Here is a 19532-nt window from a genome sequence, read left to right on the forward strand (position 1 = left end):
TGATGCAACATCACTGGTGTACTCCCAATGCTGTCTCTGCTATCTATGTCAGCTATTCCACGCGAGTAAAGATCCTTAACAATATCTACATTGTCACTCAAACATCCTTAATGTAGAATGTTTCTATCTACATCATCCACTACCGACAAGTTGCATCCTTTGTTCACCAGTAGATCAACAACTTTCTTATTGACCTTCTTTGCTGCATACATCACTGGTGTTCTCCCCACCCTGTCTCTGCTCTCTATGTCAGCTATCCCACGCGATAGAACATCCTCAACAATGTCTTCATTGTCACTCAAACATGCAACATGTAGAATGTTTCCACCTAGATCATCAACTACCGACAAGTTGCATCCTTCCCTCACCAAAAGATCAAAAACTGTTCTATTGCCCTCCTCTGCTGCATACATCATCGGTGTCCTTCCTTGATCATCTCTGCTCTCTACGTCAGCTATCCCACGCGAGACAAGATCCCTAACAATGTCTTCATTGTCACGTAAACAGGCAACATGTAGAATGTTTCCACCTAGATCATCCACTATCGACTGGTTGCATCCTTTGTTCACCAGTAGATCAACAACTTTCTTATTGCCCTTCTTTGCTGCATACATCACTGGTTTTCTCCCCGTCTTGTCTGCGCTCTCTATGCCAGCTATCCCACGCGAGAGAAGATCCCTAACAATGTCTTCATTGCCACGTAAACATGCAGCATGTAGAATGTTTCCACCTAGATTATTCACTACCGACAAGTTGCATCCTTTGCTCACCAGTAGATCAACAACTTTCTTATTGCCGTGCTCTGCTGCATACATCACTGGTGTCCTTCCTCGATCATCTCTGCTATCTATGTCAGCTATCCCACGCGAGAGAAGATCCTTAACAATGTCTTCATTGTCACCTGAACATGCAAAATGTAGAATGTTTCTATCTACATCATCCATTACCGACAAGTTGCATCCTTTGCTCACCAATAGATCAACAACTTTCTTATTGCCTTTCCATGCTGCATACATTACTGGCGTGCTTCCAACCAAGTCTCTGCTATCTATGCCAGCTTTCCCACGCGAGAGAAGATCCTTAACAATGTCTTCATTGTCACCTAAACATGCAGCATGTAGAATGTTTCCACCTAGATTATCCACTTCCGACAAGTTGCATCCTTTTCTCACCAGTAGATCAACAACTTTCTTATTGCCCTTCTCTGTTGCATACATCATCGGTGTCCTTCCTTGATCATCTCTGCTATCTATGTCAGATATCCCACGCGAGAGAAGATCCTTAACAATGTCTTCATTGTCACGTAAACATGCAAAATGTAGAATGTTTCCACCTAGATTATCCACTACCGACAAGTTGCATACCTTGCTCACCAGTAGATCAACAACTTTCTTATAGCCCTTCTCTGCTGCATACATCGCTGGTGTCCTTCCTTGATTATCTCTGCTATCTATGTCAGCTATCCCACGCGAGAGAACATCCTCAACAATGTCTTCATTGTCACCTAAACATGCAGCATGTAGAATGTTTCCACCTAGATTATTCACTACCGACAAGTTGCATCCTTTGCACACCAGTAGATCAACAACTTTCTTATTGCCCTTCTCTTTTTGCATACATCACTGGTGTCCTTCATTGATCATCTCTGCTATCTATGTCAGATATCCCACGCGAGACAAGATCCTCAACAATGTCTTCATTGTCACCTAAACATGCAGCATGTAGAATGTTTCTACCTAGATTATTCACTACCGACAAGTTGCATCCTTTGCTCACCAGTAGATCAACAACTTTCTTATTGCCCTTCTCTGCTGCATACATCACTGGTGTCCTTCCTTGATCATCTCTCCTATCTATGTCGGCTATCCCACGCGAGAGAACATCCTTAACAATGTCTTCATTGTCACGTAAACATGCAGCATGTAGAATGTTTCCACCTAGATTATCCACTATCTACAAGTTGCATCCTTTGTTCACCAGTAGATCAACAACTTTCTTATTGCCCTTCTGTGCTACATATATCACTGGTTTTCTCCCCGTCTTGTCTGCGCTCTCTATATCAGCTATCCCACGCGAGAGAAGATCCCTAACAATGTCTTCATTGCCACGTAAACATGCAACATGTAGAATGTTTCTATCTACATCATCCACTACAAGTTACATCCTTTGTTCACCAGTAGATCAACAACTTTCTTGTTGCCCTTCTCTGCTGCATACATCACTGGTGTCCTTCCTTGATCATCTCTGCTATCTATGCCAGCTATCCCACGCGAGAGAAGATCCTCAACAATGTCTTCATTGTCACGTAAACATGCAACATGTAAAATGTTTCTACCTACATCATCCATTACCGACAAGTTGCATCCTTTGCTCACCAATAGATCAACAACTTTCTTATTGCCTTTCCCTGCTGCATGCATTACTGGCGTGCTCCCAACCCTGTCTCTGCTATCTATGCCAGCTATCCCACGCGAGAGATGATCCTCAACAAAGTCTTCATTGCCACCTAAACATGCAACATGTAGAACGTTTCTACCGGGATCATCCACTACCGACAAGTTACATCCTTTGTTCACCAATACATCAACAACTTTCTTATTGCCCTTCTCTGTTGCATACATCATCGGTGTCCTTCCTTGATCATCTCGGCTATCTATGCCAGCTATCCCACGCGAGAGAAGATCCTTAACAATGTCTTCATTGTCACCTAAACATGCAAAATGTAGAATGTTTCCACCTAGATTATCCACTACCGACAAGTTGCATCCTTTGTTCACAAGTAGATCAACAACTTTCTTATTACCAATCTCTGCTGCATACATCGCTGGTGGCCTTCCTCGATCATCTCTGCTATCTATGTCAGCTATCCCACGCGAGAGAAGATCCTTAACAATGTCTTCATTGTCACCTGAACATGCAAAATGTAGAATGTTTCTACCTACATCATCCATTACCGACAAGTTGCATCCTTTGCTCACCAATATATCAACAACTTTCTTATTGCCTTTCCATGCTGCATACATTACTGGCGTGCTTCCCACCCAGTCTCTGATATCTATGCCAGCTATCCCACGCGAGAGAAGATCCTTAACAATGTCTTCATTGTCACCTAAACATGCAGCATGTAGAATGTTTCCACCTAGATTATCCACTACCGGCAAGTTGCATCCTTTGCTCACCAGTAGATCAACAACTTTCTTATTGCCCTTCTCTGTTGCATACATCATCGGTGTCCTTCCTTGATCATCTCTGCTATCTATGTCAGCTATCCCACGCGAGAGAAGATCCTTAACAATGTCTTCATTGTCACGTAAACATGCAAAATGTAGAATGTTTCCACCTAGATAATCCACTACCGACAAGTTGCATCCTTTGCTCACCAGTAGATCAACAACTTTCTTATAGCCCTTCTCTGCTGCATACATCGCTGGTGTCCTTCCTTGATTATCTCTGCTATCTATGTCAGCTATCCCACGCGAGACAAGATCCTTAACAATGTCTTCATTGTCACCAAAACATGCAGCATGTAGAATGTTTCTACCTTGATCATCCACTACCGACGAGTTTCATCCTTTGCTCACCAGTATATCAACAACTTTCTTATTGCCTTTCCCTGCTGCATACAACACTGGAGTCCTTCCTTGATCATCTCTGCTATCTATGTCAGCTATCCCACGCGAGAGAAGATCCTTAACAATGTCTTCATTGTCACGTAAACAGACAACATGTAAAATGTTTCTACCTACATCATCCATTACCGACAAGTTGCATCCTTTGCTCACCAATAGATCAACAACTTTCTTATTGCCTTTCCCTGCTGCATGCATTACTGCCATGCTCCCAACCCTGTCTCTGCTATCTATGCCAGCTATCCCACGCGAGAGAAGATCCTCAACAAAGTCTTCATTGCCACCTAAACATGCAACATGTAGAACGTTTCTACCGGGATCATCCACTACCGACAAGTTGCATCCTTTGTTCACCAATAGATCAACAACTTTCTTATTGCCATTCTCTGTTGCATACATCATCGGTGTCCTTCCTTGATCATCTCTGCTATCTATGTCAGCTATCCCACGCGAGAGAAGATCCTTAACAATGTCTTCATTGTCACGTAAACATGCAACATGTAGAATGTTCCCACCAAGATTATCCACTATCGACAAGTTGCATCCTTTGCTCACCAGTAGATCAACAACTTTCTTATTGCCCTTCTCTGCTGCATACATCGCTGGTGTCCTTCCTCGATCATCTCTGCTATCTATGCCAGCTATCCCACGCGAGAGAAGATCCTCAACAATGTCTTCATTGTCACCTAAACATGCAGCATGGAGAATGTTTCCACCTAGATCATCCACTACCGACAAGTTGCATCCTTTGCTCACCAGTAGATCAACAACTTTCTTATTGCCCTTCTCTGCTGCATACATCACTGGTGTCCTTTCTCGAGCATCTCTGCTATCTATGTCAGCTATCTCACGCGAGAGAAGATCCTCAACAAAGTCTTCATTGCCACCTAAACATGCAACATGTAGAACGTTTCTACCGGGATCATCCACTACCGACAAGTTGCATCCTTTGCTCACCAGTAGATCAACAACTTTCTTATTGCCCTTCTCTGCTGCATACATCACTGGTGTCCTTCCTCCATCATCTCTGCTATCTATGTCAGCTATCTCACGCGAGAGAACATCCTCAACAATGTCTTCATTGTCACGTAAACATGCAACATGTAGAATGTTTCTACCTAGATCATCCACTACCGACAAGTTGCATCCTTTGTTCACCAGTAGATCAACAACTTTCTTATTGCCCTTCTGTGCTACATATATCACTGGTTTTCTCCCCGTCTTGTCTGCGCTCTCTATATCAGCTATCCCACGCGAGAGAAGATCCCTAACAATGTCTTCATTGCCACGTAAACATGCAACATGTAGAATGTTTCTATCTACATCATCCACTACAAGTTACATCCTTTGTTCACCAGTAGATCAACAACTTTCTTGTTGCCCTTCTCTGCTGCATACATCACTGGTGTCCTTCCTCGATCATCTCTGCTATCTATGCCAGCTATCCCACGCGAGAGAAGATCCTCAACAAAGTCTTCATTGCCACCTAAACATGCAACATGTAGAACGTTTCTACCGGGATCATCCACTACCGACAAGTTGCATCCTTTGTTCACCAATAGATCAACAACTTTCTTATTGCCATTCTCTGTTGCATACATCACTGGTGTCCTTCCTTGATCTTCTCTGCTATCTATGTCAGCTATCCCACGCGAGAGAACATCCTTAACAATGTCTTCATTGTCACCTAAACATGCAACATGTAGAATGTTCCCACCAAGATTATCCACTATCGACAAGTTGCATCCTTTGCTCACCAGTAGATCAACAACTTTCTTATTGCCCTTCTTTGCTGCATACATCGCTGGTGTCCTTCCTCGATCATTTCTGCTATCTATGCCAGCTATCCCACGCGAGAGAAGATCCTTAACAATGTCTTCATTGTCACCTAAACATGCAGCATGTAGAATGTTTCCACCTAGATTATCCACTATCTACAAGTTGCATCCTTTGCTCACCAGTAGATCAACAACTTTCTTATTGCCCTTCTTTGCTGCATACATCACTGGTGTCCTTCCTTGATCATCTCTGCTATCTATGTCAGCTATCCCACGCGAGAGAACATCCTTAACAATGTCTTCATTGTCACCTAAACATGCAACATGTAGAATGTTCCCACCAAGATTATCCACTATCGACAAGTTGCATCCTTTGCTCACCAGTAGATCAACAACTTTCTTATTGCCCTTCTTTGCTGCATACATCGCTGGTGTCCTTCCTCGATCATCTCTGCTATCTATGTCAGCTATCCCACGCGAGAGAAGATCCTCAACAAAGTCTTCATTGCCACCTAAACATGCAACATGTAGAACGTTTCTACCGGGATCATCCACTACCGACAAGTTGCATCCTTTGCTCACCAGTAGATCAACAACTTTCTTATAGCCCTTCGCTGCTGCATACATCGCTGGTGTCCTTCCTTGATTATCTCTGCTATCTATGTCAGCTATCCCACGCGAGAGAAGATCCTTAACAATGTCTTCATTGTCACCTAAACATGCAGCATGTAGAATGTTTCCACCTAGATTATCCACTACCGACAAGTTGCATCCTTTGCTCACCAGTAGATCAACAACTTTCTTATTGCCCTTCTTTGCTGCATACATCGCTGGCGTGCTTCCCACCCAGTCTCTGATATCTATGCCAGCTATCCCACGCGAGAGAAGATCCTTAACAATGTCTTCATTGTCACCTAAACATGCAGCATGTAGAATGTTTCTACCTTGATCATCCACTACTGACAAGTTGCATCCTTTGCTCACCAGTATATCAACAATTTTCTTATTGCCTTTCCCTGCTGCATACAACACTGGAGTCCTTCCTTGATCATCTCTGCTATCTATGTCAGCTATCCCACGCGAGAGAAGATCCTCAACAAAGTCTTCATTGCCACCTAAACATGCAACATGTAGAACGTTTCTACCGGGATCATCCACTACCGACAAGTTGCATCCTTTGTTCACCAATAGATCAACAACTTTCTTATTGCCATTCTCTGTTGCATACATCACTGGTGTCCTTCCTTGATCATCTCTGCTATCTATGTCAGCTATCCCACGCGAGAGAACATCCTTAACAATGTCTTCATTGTCACCTAAACATGCAACATGTAGAATGTTCCCACCAAGATTATCCACTATCGACAAGTTGCATCCTTTGCTCACCAGTAGATCAACAACTTTCTTATTGCCCTTCTTTGCTGCATACATCGCTGGTGTCCTTCCTCGATCATTTCTGCTATCTATGCCAGCTATCCCACGCGAGAGAAGATCCTTAACAATGTCTTCATTGTCACCTAAACATGCAGCATGTAGAATGTTTCCACCTAGATTATCCACTACCGACAAGTTGCATCCTTTGCTCACCAGTAGATCAACAACTTTCTTATAGCCCTTCGCTGCTGCATACATCGCTGGTGTCCTTCCTTGATTATCTCTGCTATCTATGTCAGCTATCCCACGCGAGAGAACATCCTCAACAATGTCTTCATTGTCACCTAAACATGCAACATGTAGAATGTTTCTACCTTGATCATCCACTACTGACAAGTTGCATCCTTTGCTCACCAGTAGATCAACAACTTTCTTATTGCCCTTCTCTGCTGCATACATCGCTGGTGTCCTTCCTTGATTATCTCTGCTATCTATGTCAGCTATCCCACGCGAGAGAACATCCTTAACAATGTCTTCATTGTCACCTAAACATGCAGCATGTAGAATGTTTCCACCTAGATTATCCACTACCGACAAGTTGCATCCTTTGCTCACCAGTAGATCAACAACTTTCTTATTGCCCTTCTTTGCTGCATACATCGCTGGCGTGCTTCCCACCCAGTCTCTGCTATCTATGTCAGCTATCCCACGCGAGAGAACATCCTCAACAATGTCTTCATTGTCACCTAAACATGCAACATGTAGAATGTTCCCACCTAGATTATCCACTACTGACAAGTTGCATCCTTTGCTCACCAGTATATCAACAATTTTCTTATTGCCTTTCCCTGCTGCATACAACACTGGAGTCCTTCCTTGATCATCTCTGCTATCTATGTCAGCTATCCCACGCGAGAGAAGATCCTTAACAATGTCTTCATTGTCACCTAAACATGCAGCATGTAGAATGTTTCCACCTAGATTATCCACTACCGACAAGTTGCATCCTTTGCTCACCAGTAGATCAACAACTTTCTTATTGCCCTTCTCTGCTGCATACATCGCTGGTGTCCTTCCTCGATTATCTCTGCTATCTATGTCAGCTATCCCACGCGAGAGAAGATCCTTAACAGTGTCTTCATTGTCACCTAAACATGCAACATGTAGAATGTTCCCACCAAGATTATCCACTACCGACAAGTTGCATCCTTTGCTCACCAGTAGATCAACAACTTTCTTATAGCCCTTCGCTGCTGCATACATCGCTGGTGTCCTTCCTTGATTATCTCTGCTATCTATGTCAGCTATCCCACGCGAGAGAAGATCCTTAACAGTGTCTTCATTGTCACCTAAACATGCAACATGTAGAATGTTCCCACCAAGATTATCCACTACCGACAAGTTGCATCCTTTGCTCACCAGTAGATCAACAACTTTCTTATTGCCCTTCTCTGCTGCATACATCACTGGTGTCCTTCCTCGATCATCTCTGCTATCTATGTCAGCTATCCCACGCGAGAGAAGATCCTTAACAATGTCTTCATTGTCACCTAAACATGCAACATGTAGAATGTTCCCACCAAGATTATCCACTACCGACAAGTTGCATCCTTTGCTCACCAGTAGATCAACAACTTTCTTATAGCCCTTCTCTGTTGCATACATCGCTGGTGTCTTTCCTCGATCATCTCTGCTATCTATGTCAGCTATCCCACGCGAGAGAAGATCCTTAACAATGTCTTCATTGTCACCTAAACATGCAGCATGTAGAATGTTTCTACCTTGATCATCCACTACCGACAAGTTGCATCCTTTGCTGACCAGTAGATCAACAATTTTCTTATTGCCTTTCCCTGTTGCATACAACACTGGCGTTCTCCCCACCCTGTCTCTGCTGTCTATGCCAGCTATCCCACGCGAGAGAAGATCCTCAACAAAGTCTTCATTGCCACCTAAACATGCAACATGTAGAATGTTCCCACCAAGATTATCCACTACCGACAAGTTGCATCCTTTGCTCACCAGTAGATCAACAACTTTCTTATTGCCCTTCTCTGCTGCATACATCACTGGTGTCCTTCCTCGATCATCTCTGCTATCTATGTCAGCTATCCCACGCGAGAGAAGATCCTTAACAATGTCTTCATTGTCACCTAAACATGCAACATGTAGAATGTTCCCACCAAGATTATCCACTACCGACAAGTTGCATCCTTTGCTCACCAGTAGATCAACAACTTTCTTATTGCCCTTCTCTGTTGCATACATCGCTGGTGTCTTTCCTCGATCATCTCTGCTATCTATGTCAGCTATCCCACGCGAGAGAAGATCCTTAACAATGTCTTCATTGTCACCTAAACATGCAGCATGTAGAATGTTTCTACCTTGATCATCCACTACCGACAAGTTGCATCCTTTGCTGACCAGTAGATCAACAATTTTCTTATTGCCTTTCCCTGCTGCATACAACACTGGCGTTCTCCCCACCCTGTCTCTGCTGTCTATGTCAGCTATTCTATGCGAGAAAACATACTCAACAATATCTACATTGTCCCTCGAACATGCGACATGCAAGATATTCTCACCGTTATCTAACGTAAGGGAGAGGTCACATTTCTGCTTGACCAAAAGGGTTAATAATTCCATATTTCCCTTGTGAGCGGCAATTAACACAGGTGTCCATCCACCCTTTGTTCTCTTATTGATATCAACGGAACTGCTTGACAAAAGTCGTTTCACTATCACCAATTTTTCGTCCAAACAAGCTTGAATAAGGATTGAATTATAGTTATAAGCGATGAGCTTCATGTTCCCATCCTGAACCTCCCATCCGAGGGTTATGTGAGGCAGCTGACCTTCAAATTTCAAGTGTTGAATTAGTTTTACATACATGTGGATCTAACGTTTCTAATAACTGCTTTCAAATGTCGGATATTTAGGAGAATCAAAATACCATTGTAGAAACAGCTTTCAAAGTTCAAAGAGTAGTAAAGGTAAGCCGTTATATATGGTCCCGGTGGTAAAATGTTTTTTTTATGTGTCGAGGATAGCCCTAAATGCTCTGCTCTGTTTATATATATAAGCTGCGACCTTTGGGCGACATTGCCATATATTACAAACGGACATTGATTTTTTATATTTCTTCAGGTATATACACTTTAAATTGATAATTAAACATTAAAAGGGGATAAAACCTTGTAGATATATACAAATAGAGAATATATTTTTGATGTCGCCGATACCGTGTGGCCCAAAGGTAAAGTGTACGGCGTACATGTATATATGCGACCTTTAGGCGACTGTCGCCCAAAGGTCGTATATATATGTCGCCCAATGGTCGCTTATGTAATATACATATATATATGTCGCCCAATGGTTGCTGTTTAATACTATATACATGTATACATTTCCATGGCTGCTTATTTGATATATATGTCGCCCTTTGGTTGTTTCTGTGTTTCAATGTCTTGCGCGCCGAGGAAATTATATTTCATATCTGTGTGCATGAAACTGACTTTCTTGTTTCCGATCTTTAACATCGCACATACAATCAATTCATAGTTTTGTGCTTAATTATCTCAAATATGATGCTGTCAAACAAATCAGGATAGTTGGAATTAATACTGAGATTATGATTACTTGTAATATTTCTAAAAATATTATGCTGTAACAGACATTTATCATTTGGCATAACTTGCAATTATTGTTTCCCACTCAAGCGACAATGTGCCCTTGCTTCATATTAATTAGTGTCCGTTGTTTACCATTCGAGGTTTGCTAAGGATTAAGTTTTAAGGATATGTTAAGATTAACCAACAACTTAATATCAAATATTCCCATACTCAAACACTGAAAACCTCTATAGGAAATAGAGTAAAATTGAGTAAAATTAATAAACTGGATTGCAAAGTCCAGATATGAAAAACGTCTTTTTAACGAGATAAAGTAACAACATCATTAACTTTCGTCATCAAATATGGATTTGTTGAAACTAATTCTAATGACTGATCACAATGAAGAGATGAGCGAAAGTTGATGAAGTCTGAATACCATCTAACCACAGCCCATTTTGAGCCAATCGGGACTATTCTCGTTCTCTTATCATACACTGAGGCATACCAGACGACTCCTTAATAAACTGGGGGCTCCGACACTTTGATTTTCCAAATGTCTGGTCTGAAAACCATTTAAACACAGCCTATTTTGAGCCAGTCGGGATTATTCCCGTATTCTTATCATACACTGAGGCATACCAGATGACTCCTGAATAAACTGCATGGGGGCTCCGACACTGATATTTGCCAAATGTCTGGTCTGAATACCATTTAAACATAGCCTATTTGGAGCTAGTCGGGACTATTCCCGTTATCTTATCATACACTGAAGCATACCAGACGACTCCTGAATAAACTGGGGTTCCGACACGGATATTTGCCTAATTTCAGGTCTAAATACCATTTAAACACAGCCCATTTTGAGCCAGTCGGGACTATTCTCGTTCTCCTATCATACACTGAGGCAGACAAGACGACTCCTGAATAAACTAGGGCTCCGACACTGATATTTGCCTGATGTCTGGTCTGAATACCATTTAAACGCAGCCCATTTTGAGCCATTCAGGACTATTCCAGTATTCTTATCATACACTGAGGCATACCAGACGACTCCTGAATAAACTAGGGCTCCGACACGGATATTTGCCTGATGTCTGGTCTGAATACCATCTAAACAGAGCCCATTGTGAGCCAGTCGGGACTATTCTCGTTCTCTTGTCGTACATTGAGGCATACCAGATGACTCCTGTATAAACTGGGGCTCCAACACGGATATTTGCCTGATGTCTGGTCTGAATACCATTTAAACGCAGCCCATTGTGAGCCATTCAGGACTATTCCAGTATTCTTATCATACACTGAGGCATACCAGACGACTCCTGAATAAACTGGGGCTCCGACACCGATATTTGCCTGATGTCTGGTTTGAATACTAAACACAGCCTATCACCGCACTAGATCCGCAAGTGCTACCACCCAAGCCCCTATTTTTTCCAAATCAGCTTCGGAGACCCCACCATGGAAAATGGAGCCACATTCCACCCCAGTGCGAACCAATGATAGGAACAAGAAAAAATTGTAAGTTTAATAATTACTATTTATTAAACCAAATAGTTTTGACATTCGTATTTGCATAACTTTGCAAAAAATTGTATGTGGCATTTACACTTCTCTGATCGAGACCTTGACTAACATTTGTCAGGTTAAATTGCTAACAATGTTGTTCTGTGATAAGGTGTTTCACCTTTAGAGGGTGGGTTCAAATCACACAAGGGATTCACTCCACCCTCTACCAGCAAAGTACTAGTATCTGTACTATACTGGGAAAGTGAATTCCCAAATGTAACATCCCTTAGAAATGATCTGAATATTTATTAAGTTAATTTCATTCTTAAAATGTGTGCCATCTCTTCCTTGTCCTTTGCTGCTGTATTTTCTGCTTGTTCATCATTTTTGTTCTCAGCTGAACATAAGAGCATTCGTGCTTGGAAATCTGTAGCAATGACTGAATGGTCTCCGTTTCTGAAATATAACAAAGTTTTCAAAATTATGCTAAAACATCAAGGTACAGTGAGTATCATCACTCAGCTTCTAGTCCTATAATCTTTACCCAACTCCCCAACTTAAGGTTTTATTAGGACAAGTAAACATTTGCCATTTTAAGATTTAGCTAATTTGTTATCATTATGAGGACTTGTGGCCTAAATATACTATTCACGCTTTGCTATGAATTAAATCATTGATTCAACAGAAAACTATAATTTGGGATCAAATTTGGTTTAAATATCTAAGCTTATTGTAAGCATGGATCCTAGGTTTCAGTATGTCATTTCATCTTGTGGATCCCATACCCGCTATTGACAGGTGTTGTTTGTTTGTAAATGACTCGTTCCATGATTTGCAAAATGGTTGATTGGTGCCATTAAAACCATTTCTATGGTTACTCATGTATCAAGTGCATAAGGTTAGACTAAAGTAGCTGTTTGCCTAAAGAAGGGTTACTATATTATTATTTATCCAGTTTTAAATGTATACAATTTCAAATTATAAATCTATATGTAAGTATAGTTGGGAATTTTTGTGATCCTTAGCAAAGTGTGAGTAGTATATGTTAGTTTCTAATCAATGCAATATACAATATAACAATCTATAGTCATTAAATTAAGTTTGCTTTAACGTAGAATAGAAATAGTTCTATAAAGATGGAGCCTTGAGTATTCAGAAAACTGTAATCTCGTAACATGGCTGAAAATTGAATGGGAGTGACTGCCACTGTCTATGAGTGAAATGAGGGTCAGCACTAGTAGTGAGTGAGTTTAGTTTTTAGCTATGACAAGCGAACGCTTCATTAAGCAGATACAGACTGAATACCACAGAGAAAGGGAAAGGTGGGAGGATGTCCAGATAGATACTGGTTAACTTAATTGCTTAGTGTTTATCAAACAAGTGAAATAATGATGAAACAAAACATTGACGATATTAATATGCAGCAACATACACATGTTTTGGTATATACTCAGAGAAATTATTACGGCAATGATAAAATAATCAAAGCAACAAGAAAGTAATTGAACAAAAGAGACATTTTAATTAAAACAACATTTTGATTGACAAAAACGGCAGCATTAGTTTTTTGTATAACAAAGGTCCGAACTGAAAATACGTCAAAAAAAGGAACATATCTGATTCGCTTAACTTCTAAACCAAACTTCATAAAATTCTGCATACAATTGGCTCACAGAAATTTCTCCAAATCTCCTACATGTCATGCACGATGCAATTGGAACCAGTTGATGACATATGTCAGCAGTATGTCAGCCAAGTTCTAGCAGTGCTAAAGGCTAAGGGTTAGTTATCTAGTTAGAAAAAAGACATGGTATGTTTTCAGATTTAAGAGTTTTGTTGTGTATTTGATAAACAGAAATTACATTTAGAGCACATAAGTTCAGCTTGAGGTTTGAAATGTAAACAATTTTGGCATTGACTTCTCAATGAAACCCACAAATCTAGAAACATACAGTATGTACCGACACTATAGAATACAAACATGATCTGTCATTTTTGTAATTTTTATCTATCTAGGTGACACATATCATTTGAAGTGTTGAATCATAACTGACATCAGTCAATACAGACTGCAAGGAAGAAATCTTAACCCTTTAGTATGTATGATTTAATACTACAGCTCAGTGCACAGTACTACAGCTCAGTGCACAGTGGGACAACCAAACCCAACTTACCCATATGATATACCTAGATTACAAACTGATTAGTGAAACAGCCTCTTTAGGGATACACAGTTTGATTACATTCGACTGTAGTCAAGTGAACTACAGAGAGTTTGGTATATACACTATATATGATGCGTAACCCAATGGTGTACTGATAATACATATGATGTGTTGCCCACAGGTCTACTGATTGTATGATGTGTTGCCCACAGGTCTACTGGTTGTATGATGTGTTGCCCTAAGGTCTACTGGTAATATAAATGATGTGTTGACCACAGGTCTACTGGTGATATATAAGATGTGTTGCCCTAAGGTCTACTGGTGATATATAAGATGCGTTGCCCTTAGGTCTACTAGGGACATATAAGATGTGTTGACCACAGGTCTACTGATTGTATGATGTCTTGCCCTAATGTCTTCTGGTGATATATATCATGTGTTGCCTAAGGTCTGCTGGTAATATATATGATGTGTTGCCCTCAGGTCTATGGGTGATATATAAGATATATTGTCCTAAGGTCTACTGGTGATATATAAGATGCGTTGCCCACAGGTCTACTGGGGACATATAACATGTGTAGACCACAGGTCTACTGATTGTATGATGTCTTGCCCTGAGGTCTACTGGTGATATATATCATGTGTTGCCTAAGGTCTACTAGTAATATACATGATGTGTTGCCCTAAAGTTTACTGGTGATATATAAGATGTGTTGTCTTAAGGTCTACTGGTGACATATAAGATGTGTTGCCCTAAAGTCTACTGGTGATATATAAGATGTGTTGCCCTAAGGTCTACTGGTAATATATATGATGTGTTGCCCACAGGTCTACTGGGGACATATAACATGTGTAGACCACAGGTATACTGATTGTATGATGTCTTGCCCTAAGGTCTACTGGTGATATATATCATGTGTTGCCTAAGGTCTACTAGTAATATACATGATGTGTTGCCCTAAGGTCTAATGGTGGTATATAAGATGTGTTGCCCTAAGGTCTACTGGTGATATATAAGATGTGTTGGCCAAAGGTCTACTGATTGTATGATGTGTTTGCCAAAGGTCTACTGGTGATACATATGATGTATTCCCCTAAGGTCTACTGGTGATATATGTGTTGCCCACGGGTCTGCTGGTAATATATATGATGTGTTGCCCTAAGGTATACTGGTAATACATATGATTCGTTGCCCACAGGTCTACTGGTGATATATAAGATGTGTTGCCCTAAGGTCAACTGGTGATAGATAAGATGTGTTGCCCTAAGGTCTACTGGTGATATATAAGATGTGTTGCCCTAAGGTCTAATGATGATATATAAGATTTGTTGCCCTAAGGTCTACTGGTGATATATAAGATTTGTTGGCCAAAGGTCTACTGATTGTATGATGTCTTGCCCAAAGGTCTACTGGTGATACATATGATGTATTGCCCTAAGGTCTACTGGTGATATATGTGTTGCCCACGGGTCTACTGGTAATATATATGATGTGTTGCCCTAAGGTCTACTGGTAATACATAAGATGTGTTGCCCAAAGGTCTACTGGTGATATATAAGATGTGTTGCCCTAAGGTCTACTGGTAATATATATGATGTGTTGCCCTAAGGTATACTGGTAATACATATGATTCGTTGCCCACAGGTCTACTGGTGATATATAAGATGTGTTGCCCTAAGGTCAACTGGTGATATATAAGATGTGCTGCCCTAAGGTCTACTGGTGATATATAAGATTTGTTGCCCTAAGGTCTACTGGTAATATAAATGATGTGCTGCGATGTCGCGATACATAAGTTTCTTGAATCGATACGTATCACGATACTCATGACATGATTCGATATGTATCATGATACCTATTTTCGCTGCATTATTGTGTAAAATTAGTTACATTTTGAACATTAAATATTTTATATTTTATAAGCGTCCTTGAAAAGATCCACATTTTCTATTCTCAGAGATTAAAAAGTTCTAATTTCCCATCTTTGTGTATGAACAATAATCATTTATAACTCTCATAACATAAAAAACATGATACAATTGCAAAATGTGAACGATACATATTAAAACATGTTTAAATCAATACTTTCAAAACTAAATATCGATAGAGTTTTGAATGTATCAATGATTGTATCATCTTAGAAAAAGTATTGATGTATCGTGGCATTCCTCACCTAAACATTGTTCTGGCCTACCTTTAGAATTCAGCACCACAAACTTGCAATACCCGATGAAGTAATGCCTCATGAATCTTTGCAATTTGTTTTATCCTTCTCAATATTAGTACAGTTATCTTGAATGGTAGTGTGCCGATCAGTACCGAGTGCAGCAATACATGTTTTAGGTATTATCTAAATACAGGATCTTTTACTATTCATTTAAGTATCAAAAATTCAAAATAGCCAATAAGAGATTAAGTGATAGACATGGAATAGCCTTATATGCAGATAGTCTGTCTTTGATGACATATATGAAAAATTTAAAGAAAAACTGTATACACTCTCATAACAAGCAGTTCCAGACAAGTATTGTGGTTCTGATCATGGAAAACGTTACAGAAAATGTAGAAATTTTGAAAATTGGCATAATTTGCTCTTTTCAAATATCAATAGGGTAATTTTCAACATATTTAAGCTTTTCTATTGACTTTTGCACTTGTTTGATGTCCAAACATTTGCAATTCAAAAATTTATCCCTGCAATAATCATATCTTTTATAGTTTAATAGAGAGCTGATGCGTGTGGTGTTTCGTAGTGCACACAATTCAGAAAGGATTGGCATTTTTCAATACAGAGTATACAAATTAACATATTCCCTACATTTTGTTGTTTGTCTGTTGTCAAACTTTCAATCTTCCATCGGATAATCAGGTGTATTAAAGTTCTGACACCATTATGTTCATATCACTTGGGTCGGTTGGGGGGTGGGGATGGATGGGTTCTCAATTAAATTTGTTTTACATAATTGTATCAGGTGTTTAAATGGGTTGTTATCAAATGATTCATGTAATTGTTGATACATTTGCATTAATGTTTTGGTGTCCTTCATACACAGGAAATTCAGCAAATGAGAACTGAAGACACCTCAATTCCATGTCAGCAGATACATTTTATTTGTTTAAAATATTTATGTACTTTGTTTAATGGCGTTTTTAGGTCAGGTAAATTTCCAGATCAGTGGTCACTTAGTATTATATTTCCATTGCATAAAAAAGGAAGCATTCATGAAGTAAATAATTATCGTGGTATCTCCCTTATGGATATTTGTGGCAAAGTTTTTACTTCCATTTTGAACAGGCGTTTGAAAGAGGTTGTTGACGTGTTAGATCTGTACCCTGAGTGTCAAGGTGGCTTCCGTAAGGGCTATTCTACGGTCGATAACATTTTTACACTCCAAAGTGTTATACAGAAATATTTGTCAAAAACAGGAGGTAGATTTTATTGTTTATTTGTTGATTTTCGTAAGGCGTTTGATTCAGTTAATAGAGATCTTCTTTGGTTTGTTCTGTTATCTAATAGTGTCCATGGTCCTATGTTCAATATCATTAGAGATATGTATTCAAAGACAAAGGTTAGTGTTAAGCTAAACAATTTAAATGTTTCGGAATATTTTGATTCTTTGAGTGGGGTTCGGCAAGGTTGTATTTTAAGTCCTCTTCTATTTGCGTTGTTTGTTAACCAGTTGTATACGGAAATAATTACTTGTGGTGACAGGGCGTATTTATTGATCCAGAGTTTATGGAATTGTATATGCTACTGTATGCAGATGATTTATGTTTGTTTGCAGATTCTGCCATTAGTCTTCAGAGGAAGATCAATGTATTACTACAGTTTTGCAAAAAATGGGTCTTGTCTGTAAATTTTGAGAAAACAGAGGTGCTAGTGTTTAGAAATGGTGGTAAATTAAGGCGGTATGAATCATGGTACTTTGATGATCATAAGCTAAACGTTTCTACATATTATAATTATTTGGGTTTATTGTTTTCAAATAGACTTTCATGGTCTAAATCGGTTCAAAATCTGGTAAATAAAGCGAATAACGCCTTGTGTTCAGTTAAGGTTTCTGGTAGGAGACTTAAAAATATTTCTCCAATTATTTTGTTCAAACTCTTTGACGTTCAGATAAAGCCGATAATTTTGTACGCTTCGGAAATATGGGGTTTTCGGAAATGGCATGTTATTGAACAGTTTCACATCAGATTTTGTAAGTATGTGTTGGGCGTAAGTTATACATGCTCTAATGCTGCTGTATTGGCGGAATGTGGTAGAAATTATATTTATGTTGATAGTTTATTACGTGTTATGAAGTATTGGTTCAAACTTTTACGCTTACCAAAGGATAGAAATCCAAAGCAGTGCTATATTATGTTGCACAATTTAGACAAAGTTGGTAGGAAAACGTGGGTATATTTTGTCCGAAATACTTTTGTTCAATTATGGTTTTGGTTTTGTGTGGAAGCTCAAGGAGTTGGCAACGAGGAACAATTTTTGAACGATTTTCATGCAAGAGTTGGTGATTGTCAGAAGCAATTCATATTTTCAGAAATGCACAAATGTTCATCGCTTGATGTCTATTCCAGTATCAAAAGTGTATTTTGCATTGAGCCATATTTAACATTATTGAAATCTAAAGATGCGAGGCGTCGAATAACAATGTTACGAATCGGTGCACTTCCAATATATAAAAATACCGGTAGATTTGATGGAGTTCCGAGGCACCAAAGACTATGTAATATTTGTAATGATAATTTTGTAGAAAATGAATTTCATTTCCTATTTGCATGTAAAATTTATCATGATTTGCGCTATAAGTACTTTAAAGCATTACCAAATTACATAGATCAGCAATACTTTCTAAACACATTATCCTGTACAAAGTTTTCAACACTAACAAATTGTTCTTCTTACATTAAGGAAGCATTGTCATTGCGTTCTTTATACACATAAACCTGATTGTCAAATGCCACTATCTTATAATTACACATGCTTATTTGTATTGTACGTGGGCCTAAGGCCTTATTACGAAATAAACTTGATTGATTATGTATTAATATTCAGCAGAATGTTGGGTAACACATCATATCTGTTATAATCACAGCCCATTGGGCAACACATCTCATCTATTATTTTTACGTACCTTTATTTTTACGTATCCAATCTGTTATTTTTACAGACCATTGGGCAACACATATATATTCACACCAGACCTTATCAGAGGACCTTTGGGCAACACATCATATCTGTTATCAGCAGACCTTTGGGCAACACATCATATATTTTCAATAGACCTGTGGGCAACACATCATATAATCAGTAGACCTTAGGGCAACACATCATATATATCAACAGTAGACCTGTGTGCAACACATGTTATAGATCACCAGTAGACTTTTGGTCAACACATCTTATATATCACCAGTAGACCTGTAGGCAACACATGTTATATATTACCAGTAGACCTTAGGGC

At 39.4% G+C, this 19532-nt stretch overlaps 5 protein-coding genes across 5 annotated transcripts in view; all 5 read right to left on the reverse strand.

Moving 5' to 3' along the window:
* Positions 1 to 2572: 2572 nt before the first annotated feature.
* On the reverse strand, positions 2573 to 4941 carry LOC124292236 (ankyrin repeat domain-containing protein 50-like). The gene is made up of 4 exons (XM_046729292.1): positions 4346 to 4941; positions 3341 to 3541; positions 2754 to 2938; positions 2573 to 2608 (listed from the first exon to the last, which is right to left on the reverse strand). Exons 1-4 carry the CDS (start codon positions 4629 to 4631, stop codon positions 2573 to 2575), a joined length of 708 nt encoding a protein of 235 aa, XP_046585248.1. The 5' UTR covers positions 4632 to 4941.
* Positions 4942 to 4960: 19 nt separating this feature from the next.
* On the reverse strand, positions 4961 to 5431 carry LOC124292242 (putative ankyrin repeat protein RF_0381). The gene has a single exon (XM_046729307.1). It carries the CDS (start codon positions 5429 to 5431, stop codon positions 4961 to 4963), a length of 471 nt encoding a protein of 156 aa, XP_046585263.1.
* A 122-nt stretch (positions 5432 to 5553) lies between these two features.
* Positions 5554 to 6245, reverse strand: LOC124292161 (ankyrin repeat domain-containing protein 50-like). The gene is made up of 2 exons (XM_046729211.1): positions 5920 to 6245; positions 5554 to 5718 (listed from the first exon to the last, which is right to left on the reverse strand). The coding sequence occupies exons 1-2, from the start codon at positions 6233 to 6235 to the stop codon at positions 5564 to 5566; spliced, it is 471 nt and encodes a 156-aa protein (XP_046585167.1). The 5' UTR covers positions 6236 to 6245; the 3' UTR covers positions 5554 to 5563.
* A 513-nt stretch (positions 6246 to 6758) lies between these two features.
* On the reverse strand, positions 6759 to 7451 carry LOC124292249 (probable palmitoyltransferase AKR2). Its single transcript, XM_046729317.1, has 2 exons — positions 6837 to 7451; positions 6759 to 6765 (listed from the first exon to the last, which is right to left on the reverse strand). Exons 1-2 carry the CDS (start codon positions 7439 to 7441, stop codon positions 6759 to 6761), a joined length of 612 nt encoding a protein of 203 aa, XP_046585273.1. The 5' UTR covers positions 7442 to 7451.
* Positions 7452 to 7995: 544 nt separating this feature from the next.
* Positions 7996 to 19532, reverse strand: part of LOC124292259 (putative ankyrin repeat protein RF_0381) — a 30355-nt gene continuing 18818 nt past the window's right edge. Inside the window, exons 3-4 of the mRNA XM_046729326.1 lie at positions 8201 to 9636; positions 7996 to 8076 (exon numbers count right to left, since the gene is read on the reverse strand). Coding sequence (XP_046585282.1) covers positions 7996 to 8076; positions 8201 to 9636 — 1517 coding nt within the window. The remainder of the gene's footprint in view (positions 8077 to 8200; positions 9637 to 19532) is intronic.

This window comes from Haliotis rubra, unplaced genomic scaffold (genome assembly GCF_003918875.1).
Source record: "Haliotis rubra isolate DU_JTF1 unplaced genomic scaffold, ASM391887v1 Scf1135, whole genome shotgun sequence".
Lineage (NCBI taxonomy): Eukaryota > Metazoa > Mollusca > Gastropoda > Lepetellida > Haliotidae > Haliotis > Haliotis rubra.

Excerpts from the sequence above, each read along its gene's own strand:
- LOC124292249 (XM_046729317.1), bottom strand. The coding sequence starts at position 7,441 with ATGTATGCAGCAAAGAAGGGCAATAAGAAAGTTGTTGATCTACTGGTG.
- LOC124292161 (XM_046729211.1), bottom strand. The coding sequence starts at position 6,235 with ATGTATGCAGCAAAGAAGGGCAATAAGAAAGTTGTTGATCTACTGGTG. Across the intron at positions 5,719-5,919 it reads TCTACATGTTGCATGTTTAG|GTGACAATGAAGACATTGTT; the intron begins GTGGCAATGAAG and ends TTGCATGTTTAG.
- LOC124292242 (XM_046729307.1), bottom strand. The coding sequence starts at position 5,431 with ATGTATGCAGCAAAGAAGGGCAATAAGAAAGTTGTTGATCTACTGGTG.
- LOC124292236 (XM_046729292.1), bottom strand. The coding sequence starts at position 4,631 with ATGTATGCAGCAGAGAAGGGCAATAAGAAAGTTGTTGATCTACTGGTG. Across the intron at positions 3,542-4,345 it reads GTCGGTAGTGGATGATCTAG|GTAGAAACATTCTACATGCT; the intron begins GTGGAAACATTC and ends TGGATGATCAAG. Across the intron at positions 2,939-3,340 it reads GTCGGTAGTGGATTATCTAG|GTAGAAACATTCTACATTTT; the intron begins GTGGAAACATTC and ends TGGATGATGTAG.